The 22,958-nt window shown below is 42.2% G+C and overlaps 2 protein-coding genes across 5 annotated transcripts in view; one reads left to right on the top strand and one right to left on the bottom strand.

Annotated features, from left to right (window-relative positions):
• The window catches only part of AXL (AXL receptor tyrosine kinase), a 147,094-nt gene extending 138,793 nt beyond the window's left edge, over nt 1-8,301 (top strand). For 2 of the 4 annotated variants that reach the window (XM_056540092.1, XM_056540091.1), the window contains exons 18-20: nt 1,259-1,418; nt 2,580-2,716; nt 6,563-8,301. In XM_056540092.1, the coding sequence (XP_056396067.1) occupies nt 1,259-1,418; nt 2,580-2,716; nt 6,563-6,974 (709 nt within the window). In that variant the 3' untranslated portion in view covers nt 6,975-8,301. The remainder of the gene's footprint in view (nt 1-1,258; nt 1,419-2,579; nt 2,717-6,562) is intronic. The other 2 variants (XM_056540090.1, XM_056540093.1) reach the window with 1 other exon arrangement.
• Nucleotides 8,302-15,467: 7,166 nt separating this feature from the next.
• LOC130291335 (olfactomedin-4-like) lies at nt 15,468-22,533 on the bottom strand. The gene is made up of 5 exons (XM_056540000.1): nt 22,432-22,533; nt 21,558-21,704; nt 21,263-21,475; nt 20,597-20,747; nt 15,468-18,620 (listed from the first exon to the last, which is right to left on the bottom strand). The coding sequence occupies exons 1-5, from the start codon at nt 22,486-22,488 to the stop codon at nt 17,782-17,784; spliced, it is 1,407 nt and encodes a 468-aa protein (XP_056395975.1). The 5' UTR covers nt 22,489-22,533; the 3' UTR covers nt 15,468-17,781.
• Between the last annotated feature and the right edge of the window lie 425 nt (nt 22,534-22,958).

The following is a 22,958-nucleotide window of genomic DNA, read 5'->3' as shown; positions in this document are numbered from 1 at the left end:
CGGTGCTATCAACGATTGATTAAGCCTGAATTTCAGGCTTGGAGCAAGCAATCAACGAGCGGACGCGCAGGAGGCAGGTAAGTGACCCTCCTGCTGCGTCCCAGCTGATCGGGACAAGGCGATTAGATCGCGATTGTCCCGGTCAGCCCGACTGAGCAGCCGGGATGCTTGAAAGTACACCTTCAGACGCGGCGATGAACTTAGATCGTCGCGTCTAAAGATATAATGCCGGACATCTGCCTGATCGGCGATGTCCGGCGTAGCATGGGTCCTTGTTGCTAAAAGCAACCGGGACTCCACGGATATAACGCGCGCTCACCTTGTGAGCGCGCATTATATCTGAAGGAGCGCAAATGGACGTTAATAAGCGTCCATTTGCACATAGGGAGTTAAAACAGCAGCAGCCCCCCAGGGGCCGCGGCCTCCAGAGCCAGGGGGGGGGGGGGGAAGAGACAGAGGGGAACGCAAAGAGGAAAAAGAGATGGAGGGGGACAGGGGGGGGGGGACAAGGAAAACAGCAGAGCATGCTCATAAGGAGCATGCCCATAGGGAGGGATACAGGCACAGGCAGGGGAGAGGGCAAAAGGAACGGGCGGGACAGGGCTCACAGGGGCCATAGTGGGTAGGAGAGCGGGACTGTGAGAGGTCCGCCAGCCTACCAAACCCGCCTCGGGTGCAACAGGAGGGGAGGCCAGCACAGCCATAAGGGAGCATACCAGCCCTCACCCTCCTGCTCCATCCAGGCCACAAATAAAAGGAAGACACATACCAGCCAGCAGTCAAAACTCCGGGTCCTGGGCAGATTGAGGGGGGAAGGGAGGCACCACAGCTATAAATACCCAGGGGAGGGCCCCTGAAAGCCCGGAAAATTATTACACCCCTGATTGGTGCACTCCTTCCCCCCCACCCATGGGACATACCACTATAGTTACCAACAAGTTTTTACAGACGGGGGAGGGGGCTAAAAACCTTGCCTGTATATTTCTTAACCCATTAACTGCTCACCAGTCAGGGGGCAAGCTAGTTATGCACAGCTTGCCCCTCCAAATAGAGTAGAATAAGTCACATAGGAAAGTGTCTACTGTTAATTAGCTCAATTGAGTCTAATCTGCTTTTAGAACTACTAGGAATATATGTGGCAGAAATCCAAGGCTGCCCATTGCATGGCACATTTCTCCAATACCCTTACTGACCATTTCCACATCCATCAGCTGTTGTTCTCTCCATCTCACCTGATAATCTCTATCACTTTACCCAGGTTAAATGAGAACATGAATGTCTGTGTGGCGGACTTTGGTTTGTCCAAGAAAATCTACAATGGAGATTATTATAGACAAGGTCGGATTGCCAAAATGCCAGTCAAATGGATTGCAATAGAAAGCCTGGCAGACCGGGTGTACACCACCAAGAGTGATGTGGTGAGTCGTCATTTTGTGCAGCCTTATGAGACTAGTCAGTCTGTAACCAGTGTGCTATGAAATCCAAAAAGATAGATTGTGTATATGTACTTTCTTCAGTTGTTGTAGTGATGAAATTTATTTAATAGTTTTTATTAAAAACATATTTTCAAATATGATTCCTAAATTACAATCCCAACATGTTAGAAGGGTCCTTTGACAATAAAATAGTAAAAAAATGTCCCAATGTTGGGACCTCCAGAGATCAGCTGTAATGTGTGAGGAGACCTGGCAATAAGTGTCCAAATTTTTTATTTTTTTTGAAGCACCTGTACTAAAGTAAAACATTATACAGTGTCCATGCTAATCATAGGTTTGCTTGTAAAATGCTTGTCAGGATAATCCTCCAAAACAAGAGATGCCAGGTAAAGGTCCTGTACAGAGGATCGCCTTTCTGTATCTGAGAGTTTCCTATTAAGATACATTAAAGGGGAACTCTGGTGGAAACAAGTGAAAACAAATGTTTTCAAGTCAACTGATGCCAGAAAGTTCAACAGATTTGTAAATTACTTTTATTTCAAAATCTCAATCCTTCCAGCACTTATCAACTGCTGTATACTACAGAAAAATTGTATAGTTCTTTCCAGTCTGTGAACAGTGCTCTCTACTGCCACCTCTGTCTATGTCAGGAACTGCCCAGATTAAAAGCAAATCCCCATAGAAACCCTCTTCTGCTCTGGACAGTTCCTAACATGGACAGAGGTGACAGCAGAGAGCACTGTGGTCAGACTGGAAAGAACTGCACAATTTCCTCTGGAGCATACAGCAGCTGATAAGTACTGGAAGGGTTAAGATTTTTAAGTAGAAGTAATTTAAAAATTGGTTTAACTTTCTGGCACCAGTTGATTTGAAAACATTTGTTTTCCACCAGTGTACCCCTTTAAAATGGCTTTTCTAAGCTTGATAATCCCTCCTATATCAGCCAAAGTGAATCGAGGCTACAAAAAATCACCAGTAAAGACTCAGTATGTTTATGCATTATATATGACCCACTAAGTCAGTAAGAACTGTGTAATACTAAATTTCACCTGTGGAGGCACTGTTGGGAAACTAAATGTTTAGATTCATTGATTGTTAGGGATCCAAATTTGCACAAAGTGACCAATCTTGTTCTCTTGTCAGTGGTCTTTTGGAGTTACTATGTGGGAAATTGCAACAAGGGGCCAAACGCCTTATCCTGGAGTGGAAAACAGTGAAATCTATGACTACTTGAGACAAGGGAATCGGCTAAAGCAACCACCAGATTGTCTGGATGGATTGTGAGTATTGAATTGTGTCATAATATAACTATGACAGAAAATTATTTGCCCATATAATTTATTATATGTTTATTGTTTAAGCAAACACGTGTTACGCCGAGCGCTCCGGGTCCCCGCTCCTCCCCGGAGCGCTCGCAACATCCTCGCTACGGCAGCGCCCCGGTCAGATCCACTGACCGGGTGCGCTGCGATACCGCCTCCAGCCGGGATGCGATTCGCGATGCGGGTGGCGCCCGCTCGCGATGCGCACCCCGGCTTCCGTACCTGACTCGCTCTCCCTCGGTCCTGTCCCGGCGCGCGCGGCCCCGCTCCCTAGGGCGCGCGCGCGCCGGGTCTCTGCGATTTAAAGGGCCACTGCGCCACTGATTGGCGCAGTGGTTCCAATTAGTGTCTTCACCTGTGCACTCCCTATGTATACCTCACTTCCCCTGCACTCCCTCGCCGGATCTTGTTGCCCTTGTGCCTAGTGAAAGCGTTCCCTTGTGTGTTCCTAGCCTGTGTTCCAGACCTCCTGCCGTTGCCCCTGACTACGATCCTTGCTGCCTGCCCCGACCTTCTGCTACGTCCGACCTTGCTTCTGTCTACTCCCTTGTACCGCGCCTATCTTCAGCAGTCAGAGAGGTTGAGCCGTTGCTAGTGGATACGACCTGGTTACTACCGCCGCAGCAAGACCATCCCGCTTTGCGGCGGGCTCTGGTGAACACCAGTAGTAACTTAGAACCGGTCCACTAGCACGGTCCACGCCAATCCCTCTCTGGCACAGAGGATCCACCTCCTGCCAGCCGGCATCGTGACAACACGCTTGAACAAAAACCACTCTATTACTGTATATAACATATAATTGATGTTTACTTTTTCAATACTTTTTATTATTTTGTGTGAAATATAATTTTTTATAGTGTTAAAGGAAAACTGTCACATGTTCAATCCCGCACACTAACCACAGGTACTGACAGGGGGACGCTGATTCATACCTTGCCCGGATCCATCTGGCCGTTCGCCCACAATCTTAGTTTTTCTATATTTGCAAATGTGGCTGTAACTGGCATGGGCTGGGTTTTCAGTAGCCTCGTGGCACTATGACGTCAGCGCCGCCCATCCGCTGCGCGACCCGCTTGTGAATATTCATCCCCCTCCCTCTGGCTCTCCATCTTCCCGCCGCTCCTAACTTGTCTTCACTGCGCATGTACCGCTTCCTGGCAATGAAGACCAGCTAGGAGCAGTGGGGAGTGGGAGATGAATATTGATGAGCGGGCGGTGCTGTGGACAGGAAGCGCTGATGTCACAGTGCCACTAGGCTACTGAAAACCCTGCCTGTGCCAGTTACAGCCACATTTGCATATATAGAGAAACTAAGATTGCGGGCGAACGGCCGGACAAATCCGGGCAAGGTAGGGATCATATGAATCAGCGTGCCCCGGACTATCCGTCAGTACCTGTGGTTAGTGAGGGAGTGAACATGTGACATTTTCCTTTAAGTTATGATTTTGCCTTTTATGTTAATCTCCTATTGCATAACCGTATAATTTGCCTCAGATCCCTAGTTGCCATCCATCTTGGTTCTGAACCAGAATGAGAAATAATTTCATTCCTGATCTGAAAGACATTAAACCACATCCTGTTACTCACGCCATCCAGGACATCTGACGTGAGATTCCCGACAGAGACTTTTGAAGTCTAAACCACATGATCTGAGAAAGAATTTAACGTGTTATTGTGCCACAGCGCAACCCACTATGATTCTTCCACAGTAGCAACATTTATAACAATTTGGTTAGTATAGTGTAAACCAGTAACACCAGAAACCAGCAACATTATGTTGATATGGATCAAAAATAACTAAACTATACAGTAAAAGATATATAAACCATTTTATGTCTCAAAAAGTGTCTCAGCCCTTTTTATAGCTAGAAAAATGGTTTTCAATGGTTCCAAAAATGCTGAGCTGTTTATAAGGTAGCTTTAGGCCTGTTGCTTCTACGTATATATTGCACATTTTCAAGATACTAATATAAACATATCTATTCACACGTACAGTGCTACATTATAGCTTTAAAACATGTCTGTTGTTTCCAGTGGTTCAACTTGCTTATATAGGGATTCTCCAGGATAGACCATGCCTAGGAAAGACCATTTGGGTTTGATAGGGGTGTGGGTATACATGTGTGTAGGGGGGGGGTCTAATTCTAAGACCCCCTGATCAGCACAACAAAGTGGTGTCTTCATGGTCTTCACAGGACTTTAGGATCTCCAGCGATTTTTTTTAGCTGTTGCAAAAGTGGACTGTAGACTGGTGTTGGCACATTTAACACGAGATTCTCCAAAGTAGATTTATTGTGAACATATTCAATTATTAATAGCTAGAACAATGTGTTCCAATGGTTGAAAATCTTCTTCATAAGAATCATCTTTTTTATTCTGATTAAGAAGGTTTGAAGCTTTCCAAACACATTGGCAGACCTATTCAAAGATTGATGTATTTTTCTGCTCGTTTTTTCACTTACATTAATTATTAATTTACTGTCCCCCTTATTTTTTTGAATATATGATTTCAAAATGTTCACACCACTTTCTTTTCCGTGCAATTTTTTGTGCCAAATTGTGAAAATTATGCGCAACTTTGGCAAGCTATGCGCCAAAATATTAAACCCGGGAAAAAAAAGTAATATCATTATAAAGTACACTTGTTGATGCTATTAAAAAATATATATTTTACATGATATTTTTTAAAGTAAATTGTCTACACAGCCTTTTAATATATACAGCAAAATTCTCAAATTAAGTTGACACCCCCACTTTAGCAGTTTTGACGTGAACCATGCAAACCTTGCTGAAAACCAACGTACACAGTTCTGAATATATCGGGAAATTTTCATGCCAAAAGTTTTGGTGCAAAAATTGATTATTTAACCGTGACGAGCTTTGAATATCTGCCTCATTGTTCTAACTTTTATGAATTCAATAATTCTATCATACCATCCATTTCTGTGGACATGTGACTGAACTCCCAGACAATGTCAGGGAGATCCCATGTCCAAGGTGCCAGTGCCAGTATAAAGCCCACTTTTGCAACTTCCCTAATGGCTGGAGAACCCAATTTGTTGGGGATCCCTAGTGTCCAGAATACACTGGAAACAACTACTAGAGGGCTAATGGCAGCAGGACCCATTTCTTTACATCTGAGGCTTTAACAATGATTAAGGCTCTTGCAAACAATTCAGGTGATCAGAATACCTGGCTGGGCATGGGGTAATGTCCACACTCACCACTCCACCATGTGTGTTCCCTACACTTTATCCACTCTTTCTCTTTCCTTTAGTTTTTTTATGCATCATTGTCTACACAATCTCAGCGGCTTATCCATATGGGCAAGTGTGCCTGGTGCTTTACCTCATTTCATTCTCACTTGAATGTAATGCACTGTAATACAAGTTACCCCAATTGTATGGATCAGCTGCAGTGCATGAGTAGGCATTGGAGAACACCATGTGGTCCTATGGGCCACAGCCTCAGTCAGTGCTTTATCATTAAAACAGTCATGGCCTATTTGAAGAGCCATAAGACTGGAATCACTTATGCTGGTTTGGTGTAGTTTTGGTTGCACTGTTATGGATGTTTTCTCCTTTTTGCCTACTTGGTTGTGAGGGACTTAAAATGTAAGAATCCAGCTTCTTCCCCCTGTTAGATTAAAGCTCTGTCATTGATCTGGTATATAGCCAATTCCACATGTAAATACAAAAGGTAAAAAATCATGTTCCTATTCCTATCACTCACTATGTCTTAATATTCTTTAGGTACCTGCCTTTTTTGATGATCAGCAATCTCTCTCTTTTTTCTTCTTTTTAGGTATGAGTTGATGGCAAGTTGTTGGCAGTTAAATTCCAAGGATCGTCCAACTTTTGAAACACTTCACGCAGAACTGGAGAAAATTCTTAAGAATTTACCTCCAGCCAAAGACCCTGAAGAAATCCTCTATGTCAACATGGAAAAGCCCCTTTCCTCTTCTTTCAGTGAGGATGGTGAACTGGGAGCTGTTGGTGGTTTGGATGCCAAGGATTTTGTTGACGACCTATTTTCAAAAGCCACTTCTGTCACCGCCGAGGTCCACCAACCTGAGAATACCAACCGATACGTGATGTGCCCCAGTCATGAAGCCACAAGACTCCATACAAATGTACTCACAGAACATCCACGTTACAGTTCTGCTTTAGAGGAAGGGACTTTGGAAGAGCTCTTGGCTGGACAAGGGTCCAGATAATAAGAGCACAAACTTGATGCTTCTTAAAGACTTCTTCAAGAGTTCTAATCTTGACTTAGGTTGAAAACTACCTTTTTAAACAACTCTCCAAGCATTCCTATTTCATACTAAGGCATTGGCGAAGCAAAAAATTTCCTTGGTCTTCCAGCTTTCCTCTGGCAATATATGAAGTATGGCTAGATAGTCATAAAAGCACAGCCTCGACAATGTTTCCACAAGCCATTTATATTGTGTTACAGTGAACTATGTAAAAAAATTGTACAGAGACTCAGAGCATCCCAATACGTGAATGCAACATACAGTGACTTACTAGGAGGACCTACATTTCTTTCAGTGAAATATATAAAGAAGAGTGCATGATGTTTCTACAACTCTCAGCTAAAAAGACCAGTTCTTTGCCATAGTCAAAGGGAGGTTAATTGAATGAATGATAAAATGGACAAACAAAATTATTTTGTATTTTATTTTTAAGAATTACCTGTGTTTTACAAGGATGTGTAAGAGTCACATTTAACTTTCACATTTTGCAGTATTCAATTTCTCTATGTACGTTATACCATCACTGGTGATAATCTACAAAAAATAAGCCTTATAGATATCAATGTCATAGTTTTAATTTTGCTTGTGAAACCACTAATGTTCTATGGATGGAGAGTGGTTTTAGGTCATCCTAATGGCTTGCACCATTAGCCTTGTCTATGGAGGCACAGTAAGCAGTGAACCAAGAAATGCACAGATGTAGTCTCACATCTGGTGGGTTACAGTCTACTGCGCCATGTCCATCAACTGTGCAGTCACAACAGTGACTAAATATTGGTGTCTTTAGTCTTATCTGTTCCCTAGGTACCCGGCTTAAGTCACAAAATAGGAGTAAACGGAGAATTTTACTAATTCCCTCAACTCCGTCCTTGAAAACCTATGAGGTTTTACAATTACAGGTGAACAATGTAGGGTAAGATACTTTAATTTAGATTTGTTTTGTACAAAAGAAATACGGTTCCCAAGAACATTTGAAATTTGATATACCGTATTTATTGGGGGTATACCACGCACCGGCCTATAACACGCACCCTTCATTTTACCAAGGATATTTGGGTAAAAAAAGTTTTTTACCCAAATATCCATGGTAAAATGAGGGTGCGTGTGTGTGCATGCGTATACCCCGATACACCCCAGGAAAGGCAGGGGAGAGCGGCCGTCACTGCCCGCTTCTCTCCCCCTGCCTTTCCTGGGGACTAGAGCTCTGCTGCCGCCGCTTCTCTCCCGCTGGCTATCGGCGCCGCTGCCCATTCTCTCTCCCTGACTATCGGTGCCGGCGCTCCATTGCCGGCGCCGATAGCCAGGGGGAGAGAAGGGGCAGCGGCACCCATTGCTGGCGCTGCTGCCCTGTTGCCTCCCCCCATCCCCGGTTGCATAATTACCTGTTGCCGGGGTCGGGTCCGCGCTACATCAGGCCTCCGGTGTGCGTCCCATGCGTCGTTGCTATGCACTGCACGGCGCGGCACAATGACGAGTGACGTCATTGCGCCGCGCCGTGCAGCGCATAGCAACGACCCATGGGATGCACACCGGAGGCCTGAAGCAGCGCGGACCCGACCCCGGCGACAACGGTTTATATGGTAATACCTGCAAAGCAAATTATTACTTTGTTCATCTCCAGTCTAAGATTTGGTGGACAAATTTAATTAAATGTAGTGGCCTTAAATGCCCATGGCCAGACCCTGTATGGTAGAACATGATGTGTGTGACCCCCACTCCCACACCCACACCATTGTGTTAATTGGAATGAAGTTGTCTTTTTTGTGTGAAAAAGGGTCCTTTTAGCCCCCACTGTCACCAAGTGCAGGGTGTGACTGATACCTTTGCACTTCATAAAGCTAAGCACCAGAGCCTTGTTTCACATCTTGTTTCAAAATTTTTGTTTATGGGTAAGAGATTCTCTATAGATATCTGAACAGGTGTTGTCTACAGGAAAGAGATAGGGGCATCATTATATGGAGAGCAGAGGTGGCAGTTGCAGTGGGGCCCTTGTCCCTGAGGGTACCCAATAAGAAGACATTAGTATTACAAATGGCAGATGATAGACATGGGGCCCCATTACAGGTTTGTACTGGGGACCAGAAGCTATGACGTGACACATGCAGCCAATATCTACTACAGCCGTTACCTTAATGTGTTTAGGTAACTATTAAAGATGAGCAAATCGAATAGAACGAAGTGGAATCCGTTCCATAATTCATGAAAATTTGATTCGGACCGAATCCGAACTTCGATTAAAAATTACGAATTTCTTCATCGGCGACACCCCTGCGATCGTCCTATATATGTATAGATGCGAGCGGCTTTCTCCTGTGCTCGCATCTCTGCAATAGATAGGACAATCGCTGCGGGTGTCAGGAGTGACACCTGCTGTGATCTGTCCTTAACTGCAAGTACTACTGCTCCCAACAGGTGCCACTTCTGACACCCGATGCGATCGTCCTTTATAATGTATAGATGTGGGAGACCGGCTGCTCTTCTCTGGTCCCTCTGGTTACTACTGCTACTAATACTATGTTTGCCTTTGAGTGCAAATATAGTATCTATGAAAAAAAATGAATGTTTTTGTGACTTTGGCCTCCATGTAAGCAGCACTTTAGCACATACATTGCTCTTATTGAGCGGGTCAAGCGATTAATTTTTTACTTAGGGGAATAATAGTTACATAGAGGTACAATTCTGCCAACTGATCAAATACAATGAGTAAGATTCCTTTTCCCGCATGGTGTCATTATCAGTATTATCATGTAAGGCTAGTTTCACACTGTGTTTTTGTTTTCATTTCACGTATATGTTGTATACACAGGAAAAAACATATACCGTAACAGGTGTTAAAAAATAAATGCTGCTGTATGCCATACAGCAGAAACCATTTCTCATTGACAGTTTTATTTATTTTTTTGTCACACACAATTGCATACAGCAAAATTAAACGTAAGGTAAAATCGCAGTGTGAACCCCGCCTAACTCTGTATGGAGAGCTGCACTGTGAATGTCACTCAGATTGGCTCCTGGGGGGGCCATTAACAGCAGATGGTTGTATATGATGGGGTCTTTGCGGCCATCAATGTAGGGGGGGTAGTCTTTTTTTCGCGGCAGTGTCCCTGTGTTCTATGCATAGCTAGTACTGCAAAAATGTATCAACCATATAGTATATAAGTCATCAATGTGCATAATATTAACCCAATAACCATATACAATATTACATCTTCCAACAAAAATGTATAAAAAATTTTGACCCAAAAAAGTCATTCCTTTAAAAAAAAAAAAAAAAAAAAATTATAATGTCATTAATTAGAATTTATTATGTAAATGATAGAATTACCTTCTGTAGCATCCTTGTTTATACTGTATGCCAGTTTTCAGTGGGATGTATTATTTGTGTGTACTATAATACATTCAGGAGGGCCCTGCGGTGGGCACCCTGCGGAAGAGGGATGGACTCTATGGGGGAGATTTATCAAAACCTGTGCAGAGGAAAAGTTGACCAGTGCCCATAGCAACCAATCAGATTGCTGCTTTCATTTCTCAAAGGCTTTGTTCAAAATGAAAGTAGTGATCTGATTGGTTGCTATTGGCCACTGGGCCCATAAATCTTCCCTTATGTCTCACTAATTTTGTGTTTGACATTCTTTGTTAAAAGGGTAAATTTTCGGATATATGTTATCACTTCTTTTGTTTGACATGTATGTAGCACCAGCTAGTTGTCACTGCCACTTACCCATGCACTCTTTGTATCCTTTTTTTTATATCACTTGTCCTCAATGCCTTTTGCCATTATTTAAAAGGGGGTTGTCTGGGATTATAAAAAAAAGTCAGGTTTTTCCTCTCTCCCTGGAAACAGCACCACTATTTGCCGTTGGCTATGTTTGGTATTGCACCTGATCCCAAGTGAATATGGATGAGCTGTAATACTAGACACAGGCTTTAGTCATGGGTTGAATTTGTTTCTAGACAAAAGCAGACTTTTTTATGTATACTGGACAACTCCTTCAACAATGCAGAATGGAGAATATTGTCTTGTCGGTGCTCAAGAGGAAATACCACATACTTATTATATTCTAGCTTTACCAGCCAAACCTCAGCCATATTAACTATGTGCAAGAGATGTCCTGGTTCTCTTGTGTAATGCCAGTGTCGTGTAGCCATAGCATGGTCCTATTTTAAGGTCCATATTATGGCTGTAACACCAGGACAATTTAAAGGGGTATTCCACTGGCCAGCGCTCGGAACAAAATGTTCTGAATGTTGTTTTTGCGGTGTGGAGGACGGCCATGCCCCTCATGATGTCATGGCCATGCCACTCCAATGCAAGGGTATGGGAGGGGATCGCGTGGCCATAACATCACGAGGGGTGTGGCCGATCCCCGCAGCGCAAAAACAGTGTTTGGAACATTTCGTTCTGAACGCTGGCCAGTGGAGCAGTACTTTAAGGCTCTACTGCAGCATGGCAGGACACCCAGCTGTCCGGGTGTGCTGGAAGTTGTTGTTTGGCCACATCTGGAGGTCCACCGGTTGGAGATTACTGTTTTACTGAATAAAGCTTAGGTCATCGCAGAACCCTATGGTGATCCTAAGTCTGGTTCAGTAGCAACATGTGGGTTCGGGGTGTTATGACCATACTGTGATTCTGTGAAACCAGTCCAATAGTACAGAGACTCTAGATGAGACAGTGCTCCACATGGCAAAATAATGCAATAAGACAATGGTACTACTAATAAGGGCACATTGGAAACAGCTATTCTGTGAGCAGTGCCATTAAAAACAATCTGCCCAGGGGGACAACTTCTTGAAACATGTGCCCTGATGAAAGGTCTGGGTCCAATGGTTTCAATCTGTGGACTTATGGCGGTATTCTAAACTAAAGAGGTTGGTAAGATGCTTCTGCTTGACAGCATACAAGATTCCTTTAATTCTGTACTATGGAGCCCTAGGCCATCCTTGCAATACTATACGGCATCATGTTAAGAAGAGATTCTTGACTAGAAATGTGTCTTACTAATAGGTAAGTCACTACCACCTGTACTTGACAATGTCCAGAATCTCAAATCTTCATCCTCATTATACTTTAGAAAACTATCAGGAGCAGGAAGTTGGCTTACCATGGCAGATCCCCTTATCACAGAACCATTTCAATGATGTCACTTGTTCTTAAAGGTTATGTCCACATTCTTACTAGTTTTTCTTTTATTATTGTCCCAATGTATCTATTATTGTATAACTCAACGTATGTGTATATGGCTGGAAATATTTTGTTTAAACATGGTACACATGGTGTTTCTTTTATGTTAAATAAAAATGTAGTAGAGTTTAGGGATGTCCCAACACCAGTAATCTCCGCAGCTCAAGAGTAAAACAGAGGAGTCAGATCAGTGAAATCATATACTATCATGAGAGTTTAGGGATGTCCCGCCACTGACAGACTTTGCAGCCCGAGAGTAAAACAGGGAAGCCCAGACATACTTTACCATGATGTTGATCTGGTGCCAGGATCTTTAAGACTCATGGGCAATTTCCCCAACCCGAGAGTAACGCGATCAGATGTCCCAGATAACCCAAGTTTATGAAACTTGCAGTACAACTCCTGATCACGTTACTTTCAGGCTGCTTAGATTGTCCGGGAGTTTTAAACATCCTGCTGACAGACCAATGCCATGGTAAAGTATAATTTAACTGTCAGGCAGGCAGGTGTAGAAAATAGTTATTGTGGGGAAGGGAGGAGGACGGGGGAGAGAAAATTTATAGTGGGCTGAGAGAAGAGCAAAAGGGAGAGAACGCATCAGTGTTGGGGGCAGGAAGGATGCGCAGGGCTGTTTAGTGAGAAGTACAATCAGGAGTAGCAGTCTATCACTGTTGGGGTATCAGGCGACTGGGAAAGTCTGTTTCCATAAAATCTGTTTCCATAAAGACATAGATCTGCATAGGAGCTGTAAACAGTAAATTTATGGGAGGAGATCATTATATCTATTTACAATATTGCCTTTTTTATTTTTTTATTTTAGATGCATTGGGGGAATTAAAAATCATTGCTTTAGGGGCTGGACATAACTTTTTACCTTCTGGAAAGTTGCAGCTTCCACAGTTGTCTGTACCCACTGAAAGTAAAGGGACCACTAAGTGTTATCATTTTGTATCACATTCCACTAGCAGAACTTACGGTACAAGTGCAATCTATTGGTAACAGCTTCCAGTTTTTGTGGAGAAACCTCTTTGAGACAAAGTGAGATTTTTTACATTGCCGATAGAATTATCCGTGAGTGGATGTTCTAGTTACTTGTTACAATCAATTTTGTTACAAATGTACATACATATTTTTTTGTATATGAAATTAAATATATATTTCTTTACACTTTGCAGATAGAGAAGCTTGAATGGTCAAATAAATGCTTATTTTTAATCAAATTTTGCGGTTCTTCTTTTTAATTGATTAATATTTATATTATTGTATTTTTGAACAATTGCTACAGTACTATCATTTTTTCTATGGGCAGTACAGTTAATCTAGCTAAACTGCAATATCAGACAAAGCCAATGGAGGACAGTGGCACTATTTCTGAATAAAAAGAAAATACTTTTTCGGAAAATTGAAAAACCCTCTTCTCATGTTCTCCTGCTACTGTGTCCTTGTAGCTGTCATAAATTGAAGATAGAACAAAAAGGTATATTGGGGGAATTTACAAAAAATGTCTTATTGTCTACTGACGCACCTCACCCAGCTATTTATAACTGAGACACTGACCAATCAAAACCTTTGACATGTCAGCGTGGCATCAATTCAATTCAAGTTACTATCATTCATGTTTTATGAATGATAGTATTGCTTTAAAGTGATGATATTTAGTGATCCCAAGTTGAAGCCTGTTTTATACTCTAAAACAAATTCTTAAGTCAATGTCTGCATACAACCTTTCCTGGTAAATTGCATTTTTTCTTTTTTGATTGTAATTTTTATTAGAACATTTTTTAGATAAGAACAAAAATCACAATGTCAAAATACAGCAATAGGGACCCATCAAATACAAATACTTTTCTCGTTTTTTAATTCAACTTCTATATTATTTGCCAATTGTGCCCCTTATAAATGTATAAGAGACCTTAATTAGGACATTTCATCACAGGGTTTTTACAGACTATAGAGCTGGGCTAGGTGCCATGTCAGGCAGGAAATGAAGATGCCCTGTACTAAGACCCGCTCTCTGCCCTTGCCTTTTGGGGTACCCACCTACCTTAATATGGTGTCCCCAACCACAGTGGCAGTCACTTTGCAGGAATGTGCAGGTCATCAAGGTCAAAACAATAAAACAAAACACAGTGCAAAAGTCAGAATGCAGGTCAGGACACAATAGGTTAAAGGGGTACTCCGCCCCTAGACATCTTATCCCCTATCCAAAGGATAGGGGATAAGATGTCTGATCGCAGGCGTCCCGCCGCTGGGGACCCATGTGTTCTCGGCTGCCGCATCCCAGACATCCATTGCACGTAACAAGCTTCACTCTGTGCTGGATGACTGGCGATGCGGGGGGAAGGCTTGTGACGTCACGGCCGCGCCCCGCTCTTGGTGTTATGGCCACGCCCCCTCAATGCAAATCTAATGGAGGGGGCGTGACGGCACCCAATGCTCTAAACGAACGCTGAGTGTAGCAGGGAGATCGTGGGGGTCTCCAGCAGCGGGACCCCCGCAATCAGACATCTTATTCCCTATCCATTGGATAGGGGTTAAGATGTCTAGGGGCGGAGTACCCCTTTAAGCAGACACAGACCAAGGAGCAATAGCAAAACAGAGAACAAAACCAGGAAGGCAGAAAGAACACAAACGATTACTCAGACACAGGACTCTAACAGAGAAGCAGGGTCAAACAAGCCAAGGTCAAAACCAGGAGGACTACAAGGTACAGAACGCAGAACTAGTCTAGAGCTTACAGAAGTCAAAAGCACAAAGCAAACAGGCAGTAACTAATGCTGGTGAATCAGGTATGATCTGCAGTCACAAGCGGGGCTGAGATACACAGCAGGGATCTAAATATCCTGCCAGCCTGCTGAGTTGACTGTCACCTGTAACTCCTGAGTGTCCAGAATGCAGCATGTGAAGCCTGGCCAGGTGTGATTGTGCCAGGTGTAGCCAGCAGCACCTGGGTGTGCTCAGAGATCATCGGGTCTTAGACACAACTGCTATCTCTTCACCACATATATCTATGCCCTTGAATGCCATATATATATATATATATATATATATATATATAATGATCAATAATTTGATGAACAATTTCTGCTTATTCTATAGCCAGCTCATTCCTACTTGAACTTCAGACTCGGCAGAGACATTTAGAATTAAAGGAGTATTTTAGGATTTTTGCTTATCTCTCTGTAAAGTAGTATGTGTACTTACCTGTCATTTATAAACATTGGGTGGTCGGTAAGCAGTAAAAAAAAGGCAGAAAATGCATCTTTGTGCGAATTCATCATCAAAAATTTTAATATGATGTAGCATTACAGTAAACCGTCAGTAGTAATATGCAAGTTTTATTACAGGACAAAGTTTGGCTTAAAAAGTTACATTTGCACATTTAGTTAGATCTCCACATTGCACCATCATGTTGTTTTTAGATCCAAAATTCTGAGCTGATTAGTTCCTTAATATATTTATAGCAGTCAGAGCTGAACATTTCCTGAATAGACACAGATTTAAAGTATAACATTCTTGCTACTGTCAGCTGCCCCTAGGGGGAGCTTTAGAGCTTACTATATACTGAGTTAAAGGGGTACACTTGTGGAAAACAATTTTTTTTAAATCAACTGGTGCAAGAGTTGAAAAGATTTGTAAATTACTTCTATTTAAAAATCTTAATCCTTCCAGTACTTATCATCTGCTGTATGCTCCATAGGAAGTTGATTTTTTTTCTGGAATTCTTTCCAGTCTGACCACAGTGCTCTCTGCTGACACCTCTGTCCATGTCAGGAACTGTCCAGAGTAGGAGCAAATCCCCATAGCAAACTTCTCCTGCTCTGGACAGTTCCTGATACGGACAGAGGTGTCAGCAGAGAGCACTGGTGTCAGACTGAAAATAACTCCAGAAAGAAAAGAAAAATTCCTCTGTAGACATACAGCAGCTGAGAAGTACTGAAAAGATTAAGATTTCTGAATAGAATTAATTTATAAATCTGTTTACCTTTGTGGCACCACTGGAGTACCCCTTTAATATTGACTTCAATGGAAAAATAGTAAACAATAGGTTTCTGCAAACAAACATAACCCAAATTGTTATTGAAATGTGAGGAGATTAACCATCTCATATTTGTGAATCTAGTTAGAGAAAAATGCACAAACAGTCAATATTTAAAGGGGTACTCTGGTGCTTAGACATCTTATCCCCTATGCAAAGGATAGGGGATAAGATGCCTGATCGTGGGGGTCCCGCCACACCCTGTTTAAAATCAGTCCCCGGAGCGTGTTCGCTCCGGGTCTGATTACTGTCGATCATGGGGCCAGAGCGTTGTGATGTCAAAGCTCCGCCCCCTCAATGCAAGCCTATGGGAGCACCGGAGAACCCTTTTAAGGGGAACCTATCGGCTGTATGTGCTGCTAAGAGATGTAGACACTGTTGTATTGCTTCTAAATTATAAAAGTACTTTAAACTGTACTTTACCTGGAGCTGATTATGTTTGCCTATGTATTTATCAGCCAAGTGTCAAGTAGGTGAGGTTGAGCAAAGTGTCACAGTCTGGTAAGCCTCCTTGCTAACCATCACTTCCCGGCCCTTCCTTGACTAAAGGTAAGGGCTTTGTATGTCAGTCAAGGAGGGACTGAAAGGTGAGGGCAAGCAAGCAATAATGTTAGGCTGTGACATTTTAATGGGGTTATCCAGGAATAGAAAAACAGAGCTAATTTCTTTAAAAAAAATGTTCCATGACTATATCCACGCTGGGTGTGGTTCTGTAGCTCATATCCAATGAAGTGAATGGAGCCAGGTTGTAATACCACACTCGACCTGGGGACAGACGTGGAGCTGTTTTTGAAAGAAATTAACTCTGTTTTTCTATTTCTGGATAACCCGTTTAACAGCTCTGCTCCACCTCCTTGATAGTGTTGCTTGCAAATATTCGCAATGCGAATTTTATTCGCGAATATCGCATATTCGCGAATATAGCGCTATATATTCGTAATTACGAATATTGTTTTTTTTTTTCACAGTACACATCACAGTGATCATCCCTCTCTGCTTCCAGCTTGTGTGGTGTAAAGAAGGCTCTAATACTACTGTGTGAGACTGGTGTGCGAATTTTCGCATATGCGAATTTTCGCCTATGTTAATTTTTTATATGCAAATTTTCGCATATGTTAATTTTCGCATACGTGTATTTTCGCATATGCGAAAATAAAATGAGAATATTACGAATATGCGAATATTCGCGAATATATGATGAATATTCGTCCATATATTCGCGAATATTCGCAAATTCGAATATGGCCTATGCCGCTCAACACTACTCCTTGACACGTGGCTGATAAATAAGATGATTTCATGAGCAACAATCAGGTCCAGGAAAGGCACAGTTTGCTTTTATACCCTAACAGCTATCCAATGGTGTCTGCAGCTCCCAGCAGCAAACAGAGCTGACAGATTCCCTTTTAAAGGCTAAAGGCCATTCACACTGGAGTATAGAAGATAAGCAATATACATGGAGAAAACATTGGTGGTCTTCTGTAATTGAACACTCTGACTCCATTGTATCTATTTAGTGAAAAGACAATATACATAAACAAAGTTTTTTAGGAAGGATTGGGCAGTGACCTAAAGGTCAGATCGTATGTGACTAGGTAGCCATCGTTGTACATATAGAGCTTGTGATCATTAGGGTTGTAGGAAAGACTCTGCACGTTCTCCATCATTTTGTCAAGGATGATGCTTATCTGCCCCTCCTGACTTGTCTTGGTGTCATACATGTAAAAGATTTCTTCATTTCTGGTGCTAATGGTTCTAGTGGCGTATAAGACTCCACACACCATGAAGGTGTTGGTGGTACCAGGCTTGTACTGTGATGTCATCCATGTCTTTTCCAGCTCAAAGGTAATGGGGTTTAGTTTACTAATGACAATGTTTCCAGCATTTTGCTCTGTAGCGTAAATCACCCAGGGACCATCCTCATCACTGGCAAAGTCAATGTCTTGCCATTGAGAGGAGGAGTAAGAGAATCGGTTGTTGATGGTGGCATCAGTGAGTGTCTTACGCTCCAGTGCATTGTTATCTATGTTATACTTACACATGTCCCTGCTGTTGAAGCAATTGTAAAACATTGAATTGTTGAACATGATCACTCCTCCACCTTGGCCAGCGCTGGTGTAGTCAACATTACCACGGGGCACCTGCTTGGAAAGCACCTTCTCTGTTGCCCCTTTGTAGAGTAACAGATCATCGTACTTAGGGTACAATCGAATCACGTTCATTATACGTCCATCTGTCATGAGAGGGGCCACCCAATGTACATCTTGCTTAGCACCTGAGTAAGAGTCCTTTCCCCATCCTCCATATCTATAGGAAAATCCTAACCAGTTCAGTTGGACAACAAATGGTTTACTGATGTTGACAATTCCGCCATGATTGCAGGATCCTAAGAATACCAAAGAACAAGTTATTTACATGTATATCCAACTTCAGTTTCAGTTTATTGCAACATTTGGGATCTTTCCTGTTATTTTTTTTTTTTTACAATTCTGTTGCCAGGCCCTGCTAGACATTAAATAATATAGATGTGAAAATATAAAGGTAACTACAAGTTTAAGATGGCATTATCAGTGAAAAAACAGAGGTTTAAGTAATCACATTGCTGAACATGGCTAACTATTATGATTCCAGGCTTAGCTTTTTTTTTATATAATCCTTTCCAGGGCCAACATCTAAGCATTTTTGTTATTATGCAAATTAGGTTCAAGTGCCCAGGGGGTGTTTCCTCAACATGACATGGGCTCTTGCTGTGTTAACGAACACTCTTAAATTTTTTTTTTAAGTCTTTATAAATCAACTGGTGCCGGAAAGTTAAACAGATTTGTAAATGACTTCTATTGAAAAATCTTAATCCTTCCAGTACTTTTTAGCAGCTGTATGCTACAGAGGAAGTTCTGTTCTTTTTAATTTCTTTTTTGTCTTGTCCACAGTGCTCGCTACTGACACCTCTGTCCGTTTCAGGAACTGTCCAGTGCAGCATAAGTTTGCTATGGGGATTTTCTCCTGCTCTGGACAGTTCCTGATACGGACATCAGGTGTCAGCAGAGAGCACTGTGGACAAGACAAAAAAGGAATTAAAAAAGAACGGAATTACCTCTGTAGCACACAGCTGCTAAAAAGTACAGGAAGGGTAAATATTTTTTAATAGAAGTCATAAACAAATCTGTTTAACTTGCTGGCACCAGTTCATTAAAAAAATAAAAGTTTTCCACCGGAGTACCCCTTTAAGCTTATATCTCAGCACTGGAAAATACTATAGAGATAAAACAGGTATGTTCAGATTCACGATGACTAGCTCTATGGATGCTTTTCATACATCACTTCAAATAAGGAACTATCAGCTTTTCTTGAGCTCTGAAATAGTATGATGTGCTTATACGTATATACTCGATTATAAGCCGACCCGAATATAAGCTGAGGCCCCAAATTTCACCCCCAAAACCCAGGAAAAGTTATTGACTCGACTATAAGCCTAGGGTGGGAAATACATCATCCCCCCACCATGTCATCATCCCCACCATGTCATCATCCCCCCCTGCATCATCCAGACCCCAGTCATTAACACCCAGTCATTATCACCCCCGTCATCATCACCCTGTCATCATCTCCCCCCCTTCATCATCACCCTGTCATCATCCCCCCCCCCTTCATCATCACCGTCTGTCAATCCCCTCAGTGGTCTTCAACCTGCAGACCTCCAGATGTTGCAAAACTACACTGCGTGGACCTTCGTCATCATCCAGACCCCCTTTAGTTTTCTACTCACCGCCCCTCGGTGGGAAGGAAGGGTGAGCTGGTCCAGGCCATCTATGCTGCAGGGACCATCCGGTGGGGAGGGTTAGTCGTTCGGGGCAGTACATTTTCACCGGGAGGCCCTCTTCTCCTCCTGCTCTGGGCCGGCCCCGGACTGGTGACGTTGCCGGTGGCTGTCCAGGCATGCTGAGAGTTGTAGTTTTGCAACATCTGGAGGTCCGCAGGTTGAAGACCACATATGAAGGGATTGACAGGCGGAGAGTTCACTCGAGTATAAGCCGAGGGGGGCGTTTTCAGCATGAAAAATTGTGTTGAAAAACTCGGCTTATACTCGAGTATATACGATACCTTTATAAAGGTTATACGAAACGCGTCATTGTTTTTATCTCCACTGCCTCTGTGATTTTATCTATGGATTTCAATAAAGAATTATTTTACTATACTCCGGAGTGCTGGACAGATCGTATGGGATCTTCCCATTTTTTTCACTAGCTTTCACCCATCACTGCACCACTATCTACATAGGAGATTTGGTAAGCTGTATCTTTTTCTACTTTCCATATCTGAAGATATTAATCTTATAAAATATAAGAAGCACCATTGACTTACCATAATTGATTGATGGTTGGTCTTGAATATGTTTGTTCTTCTCACAATCTTCAAGTCTCTTACGCAGTGAAGCGAACTGCCTCCTCATAGCTAGGACATTGTTTTTATCGTATGATTCTAGCGAGTTCACCATGACTGATATATTACGAATCTGGAAATTAGACACAACATGACAGTGCTTAGATTTGCCTTTGCAGGTATGTTTTCCGTATCTTATTTGTATCTAATCAGAATATGTCACATCACAGCCAGTGCAGCAGTTTCATCTCTTCCCCCCCCCCCCTCTCTTCCCCTAGTGTCAGCACAGGACAATAGTGATACAAATGAGGGGGCTGGTTTTGCAGCTTATTAGCTTCATGAATAATTGGATACGGCAGCCGGGAGTCCCCTTGTCAGTCACAGCAGGGACTTTAACTGTCTTCAGGCAGGCAAGACATGGTCCTGCAACAATGAACCTCCCTCGCATCACTGCAATCCCATGTTGACTATAAGGGAAGGGATGGAGCTGCTGCTCAGGCTGTGACATGATGTCACAGCTTACAGCTAATATGGATGAACTGTTAACTTTGTATAATAACACTGTATTAGAAAGCTACTTTATTAAAACATTTTGACACCATACACAGGTTGTTTCTTTTGCCGAAGATGACTTAAGTGATGACTTACCTCCACATAGAGCGCTTCCACCAGAGTATTGGATCCATCAATTGATTCACGAAGTTTAATAACCAGTGACTCCATTTCCCGAATCTCTAACTTAAGCAGCTCAAAGTCCAGTTCTGTGTAAGATACTCCACCCATCTCCATGACTTCCACCCGTCTGGTCAGGTTCCTTAGCTTCTGCAGGTACCCAGTCAATGTAGCTTGGTAACTTTGCATCTAAAATAATGGTAAGATTTCAGAAGTGCATCTTGAATTTCAACAAAGGAACCAACAGTGACTGAATGTCATCTAGTTTTACCTTAGTGATCTCTTGTTCCACACTGACTACCATATTTTTGTTGGAAATTTCTAGGTTCTCCAATCGATCTGCAGGGAATGTGATATCTGGGAGGGCAACAGAACAGTGACAAACACCCAGTTCATCTACAGTTCCAGTGGTGTTCACCTGTATGAAGCCAAAAAGATGTGGAAGTTAAGACACATTTCTGCACATGATATACATTACTAGTAGATCCCCACAGTAGTCACTGCTAAGCTGTACTCCACTTTAGTATTATACACTGCTGTATCCACCAAACAGTAGTACCAGCAATGTTCTCCTTAAATTACTCCCAGCATTACTCTTAAAAGTAGTGTAGCCACAACAGTAATGCCATATTGTCCCCTAGATCCCATAAACAGAACAGTGCCTCCTATTTTATTCTAGTATCCATAGCAGTGCCTGCCTACTCCCCCAGTAGTCACAGCTTTACCTCCCACATTTAACAGTAGTCACAAAAAGGACTCCTGTGGCCCATTATTCACATCAGGGATAATCTTCCTGCCTAGTAGACTTCTACTGCATTAGTAAATGGAATAAAATATAACTTCCAAAATGTTTCAAAATAGTGTTGCTTTATAAAAAATAAAAAAAAATCGCAATTTCACCACAAATATTTTTTGTTTCAAATAAAATTTCATTTTAATAAAAGGGAGTGTCATTAAAAGTACAACTCGCCCCGCAAAAACAACGTCTCATATTACTCTGTATTGTATAGTTATGGCTCTTGGAAGATGAGGAGGTAAAATAAATAAATAAAAAGGAACTGATTCACCTAAATATATCATTCATAAAAAAACAAAAACAAAAAAAAAGCAGATTAGATTAAGACCTGCAAATGGTTGGTACTCACCAGACTAGCAGTATAGCTATGCAGAACACACACAGCCAGGATCAGTAGATGCAGCATCTTGTACTATAGAATAGTGACCTATAGACTTGACTCTAGTCCTTCTCTTGGTCTGGTACACCAGCAGCTGATATATTTATATAGGCATGTAAAGGGTGGGGGGATGGATAGCCTCTAGCAATTTCTGTATTTCCCCAGATTCGCCCCTTCCCCATTACTTTCAGTACACTCTCTCACCCATTCTGTTTGTGCTTGTTGTGAAATCCCATTGTTGACGAAGGTGAAGTAACGTCCTTTACATATTGTAAGAAACAATCCCGTAGTAAAGCAACCGACAGGATTGTATTAACCCATTCTTATATTTAAGAGGATGATAAGTTTATGCAGGACTGGAAGGAAGAACATATGGAACAGTCATTCCCGTTCATGCAGACTCTATTGAAGAGAAAAAGAAGAGAACACATTTTGACCATTGCTGAGTTCTACACATACAAAACAAAATATTACACTAGGTTCACTGACGTGCTAGC

The sequence above is a fragment of the Hyla sarda genome, chromosome 9 (assembly GCF_029499605.1).
Source record: "Hyla sarda isolate aHylSar1 chromosome 9, aHylSar1.hap1, whole genome shotgun sequence".
NCBI classification, from domain to species: Eukaryota; Metazoa; Chordata; class Amphibia; order Anura; family Hylidae; genus Hyla; species Hyla sarda.
The sequence above is the reverse complement of the archived record's forward strand: the minus strand, read 5'-3'. Positions and strand labels throughout refer to the sequence as shown.

Bases quoted from the DNA above. Each gene is read 5' to 3' on its own strand.
- LOC130291335 (XM_056540000.1), bottom strand. From the start codon at position 22,488: ATGCTGCATCTACTGATCCTGGCTGTGTGTGTTCTGCATAGCTATACT. The intron at 21,476-21,557 runs GTAAAACTAGAT...CCATTATTTTAG, and splicing joins TGGAACAAGAGATCACTAAG to ATGCAAAGTTACCAAGCTAC. The intron at 20,748-21,262 runs GTAAGTCATCAC...TCTAATTTCCAG, and splicing joins TGGAAGCGCTCTATGTGGAG to ATTCGTAATATATCAGTCAT.